A 3,158-nucleotide genomic window follows, 5' to 3' on the forward strand; every position below is an offset into this window, starting at 1 on the left:
TATATGTATATGTGTGTATATGTGTGTATATGTATATATATATATATGTATATGTATATGACATATGACTCTCAGTATTTGTTTGTTTCTCTCTGTCCAGTCCCGTGAACCTTGCTCTAGGTGCCTGTGTGCTGCAACCAAAGGTGGTGTAAAGGACAACGACAAAGATGGCAAAAAGAAGATTCCTAAGATCTTCTTTGGCACTCGCACTCACAAACAGATAACGCAGATCGCCCACGAGCTGAAGCGCACCGCTTACTCCTGTGTGCCCATGACCATTTTATCCAGTAGAGCTCACAGCTGTATCAACCCAGATGTGGCGCCTCACTCCATCCGCAATGAACGCTGCAAGGATCTGTTGGAGGCCAAAGATGTGAGGATGAACACTGACATACACACATACATAAACACTAAACCGATTTTTTTTACTTTAACTTTAAAGTCAAACTCTTTCCGATAACTAGTAGTAACTCCCTGATAGCAGGTGGCTGTTTGATCCCCATCGAGAACAGCAGCAGTGGCCAACTTGAACACATATGGGTCAAAGTCTAATGTTTTTCTTGCAACATGGAAAAGTACAAAACCTGACAGCACTCACTTATAAGTGTAACACTTGACACGCTGAGGATGGCTATGAGCTGAAACGCGTCCGTTTATCTGCTGCTGTGCAGTTTATTAAATTAAAAGTGTTACACTTATAAGTGAGTGCTGTCAGGTTTTGTACTTTTCTGTGATTTTTTTGGACTGGTACCCGATTGCTTTTTTGAGACTTTTTGAGTGAGCATGCCAAGTCTGCTGATTACCTATTTCTTGCAACATGTACACATCTGTAAAGCCTGCACTTCCTTTATGTGGAGTTCATCTGTTAAAACATGTTCCTTGCGCCCCTTATAGATTAAGAAATTCCAGTAAATTGTGAGGGAAATTACTTTATTGTTTGATGTTGGGTTGACTGTGAACATTATTGTTGGACCTTACTGTCAATCAAAAAACTAAGGAACTCAACATTAACAGCTACATTTAGAGCAGAGCAATATGAGGCTTAGATGTGAAGCACTTCATTTTACAAAATGAATAAAATAAAAAAAACTGCAGTTTTTTATTACATCAAATTAATTAAAAACCATTAAATCTGAATATTATCTTATTCAGTTGTTGAAATTTTATTCATGCACCACATGATTAGACACTCTTTTTGGTGATGAAATTTGCTGAAATGGTCAAATACAGAATTCAGAAAATTTAAAATAGAAAACACGGAATTAGGGAAATTTAGGGAAACAGATTTCTTAGGGCCCTACTTTATAAGAGCTATTTCAGTTCTGTAATTACCATGGAAGTCCGACTGAAAGTTGTCAAAATACCCATTTGATGTCAAGGAGGTGGTAAGTTTTAAAGACATTTTTTAAAATTATTTTGCCAACTAATGGTAGAATAAATATTTGCTAATCATTGTTTATTATAGTGGGGTCTAGATAATTCTTTTTGAGTAGGGGCTTTATAACAGCAGTTTTCGTATTACATAGCATTGTATGTATCTCTGTGATGTTCGAGAAAAAAGACGCTCCTACACTCTTCAGGATTTTAACAGTTGGAGTTTTTGTCCCGGAGCTCCGTCTACAGACTAACTTTTTTTCCCAAGGAGCACATGTGCTCCTAAGTTGAAAAAGTAAGGAACGCACAAAGAACTTTAGGGGCATAATGTAAATTGATCGAATAATGTGTTTTCCGTAATAAACGTGATGCAAATAGACATTTACAAGCAAAATTATTTAATGAATTTGTATACAAAATGTACAGAAAGGTAAAATCATCAAGTTTTGAAAAAGTATTGCAATTTAATTTTGTCTTTAATGTTACTATTTTATATATATTATCTTTGCAATATGATTATCTTATATAATGTTATTACTATCCTAAAACATTCTCCAGGTCCTCTGAAACTCTGCAGCACTTATTTCCACCCTGCCCAGCAGCGGTACCGTGGCGAACGGTTCCTAACTGCGGGGAGAACGGAGCAGGCTTCCCCGGAGGTCCGCCGCTTTTCCCGGTCCCTCTTCTCCACCACACTTTGACTTATTTCCACCCAGCCGACAGCCTGGCCGTGGAGAAGGGTCCCTAACTACGGGGAGAACGGAGCAGGCTTCCCCGGAGGTCCGCCGCTTAACCCGGTCTGTCTCCTCCACACTTTGACTTATTTCCACGCTGCCGACAGTGGAACTTATATTCATTTTGCCGACAGTGGCTTGGAAAACCGCCCACAACCGTGTCACACGGGGAAGAGGGAAGAGGGAAGGCGGCTGGAGTTCCTCCAACATTTGCGGTTAGATTATCATATTTTTTTGCTGACAAAAATATAGGCTGCTTTGGCTGATTTTTTTTATGCGCACATGTGCCCCGAAATATTTTTTAGAGTTCGCACACACCTATTTTTAGGTGCAAATGCAGTGAAACACTCACACTGTCCAGCGCTGTCTGTGTTATTTTTTGTTATCTTCATAAATATAGACACACCCCATAACTCTCAGCTATATTTCAAAGACTGTAATATTGATAAGCTGTGACATTACCAGGTTTTTTATCTCTGCTTTTGAAGGTTTAAGGTCATTACTTAAAAATGACTTGTTTTGAAGTGGTCTAATGTTAAAAAGGGCTAGCTTTACAGAAACTGTAGATGGGTTTACAAGTTCACGTTGATATGGAATATACCTTAAATTAAAAAAGGTAACTCTCTGAAACATGTTTTTTGGTTCTCTGACTGACTAGGACAGATATAGTTGAGTATGTCAGCACACAGTACCTTGACTTAAATCTAGATTTTAGAAATAGATGCCCCGCCAAGAGTTAATGGTTTTGCTTGGAGCTCTCGGAGTTGTCCGTAAATCTCTTTGGGGAGTTTCTTTGTCTCTGTTATAGTTGGTATGGTAGGTCTTTAATAATTAATATCATCGATTAAGTGGCTTGAGAAATGGTGATAATTGGGACTAGGAGTGAGCAATATGGCCCTAAAATATATATATATCTGTGTGTGTGTATATATATGTGTGTGTGTATGTATGTATGTATGTATATATATATATATATATATATATATATATATATGTGTGTGTGTGTATATATATATATATATATATGTGTATATATGTATATATATATAT

General features: G+C 37.6%; 1 protein-coding gene across 6 annotated transcripts in view; it reads left to right on the plus strand.

Annotated features, from left to right (window-relative positions):
- The window catches only part of brip1 (BRCA1 interacting helicase 1), a 243,188-nt gene that overhangs the window by 78,829 nt on the left and 161,201 nt on the right, over positions 1–3,158 (plus strand). For 5 of the 6 annotated variants that reach the window (XM_050055532.1, XM_050055494.1, XM_050055501.1 and 2 more), the window contains one exon: positions 101–373. The exons of the other annotated variant lie outside the window; for it this stretch is intronic. In XM_050055532.1, coding sequence (XP_049911489.1) covers positions 101–373 — 273 coding nt within the window. The remainder of the gene's footprint in view (positions 1–100; positions 374–3,158) is intronic. 6 annotated transcript variants of the gene reach the window in all.

The sequence above is a fragment of the Epinephelus moara genome, chromosome 2, assembly GCF_006386435.1.
Source record: "Epinephelus moara isolate mb chromosome 2, YSFRI_EMoa_1.0, whole genome shotgun sequence".
NCBI classification, from domain to species: Eukaryota; Metazoa; Chordata; class Actinopteri; order Perciformes; family Serranidae; genus Epinephelus; species Epinephelus moara.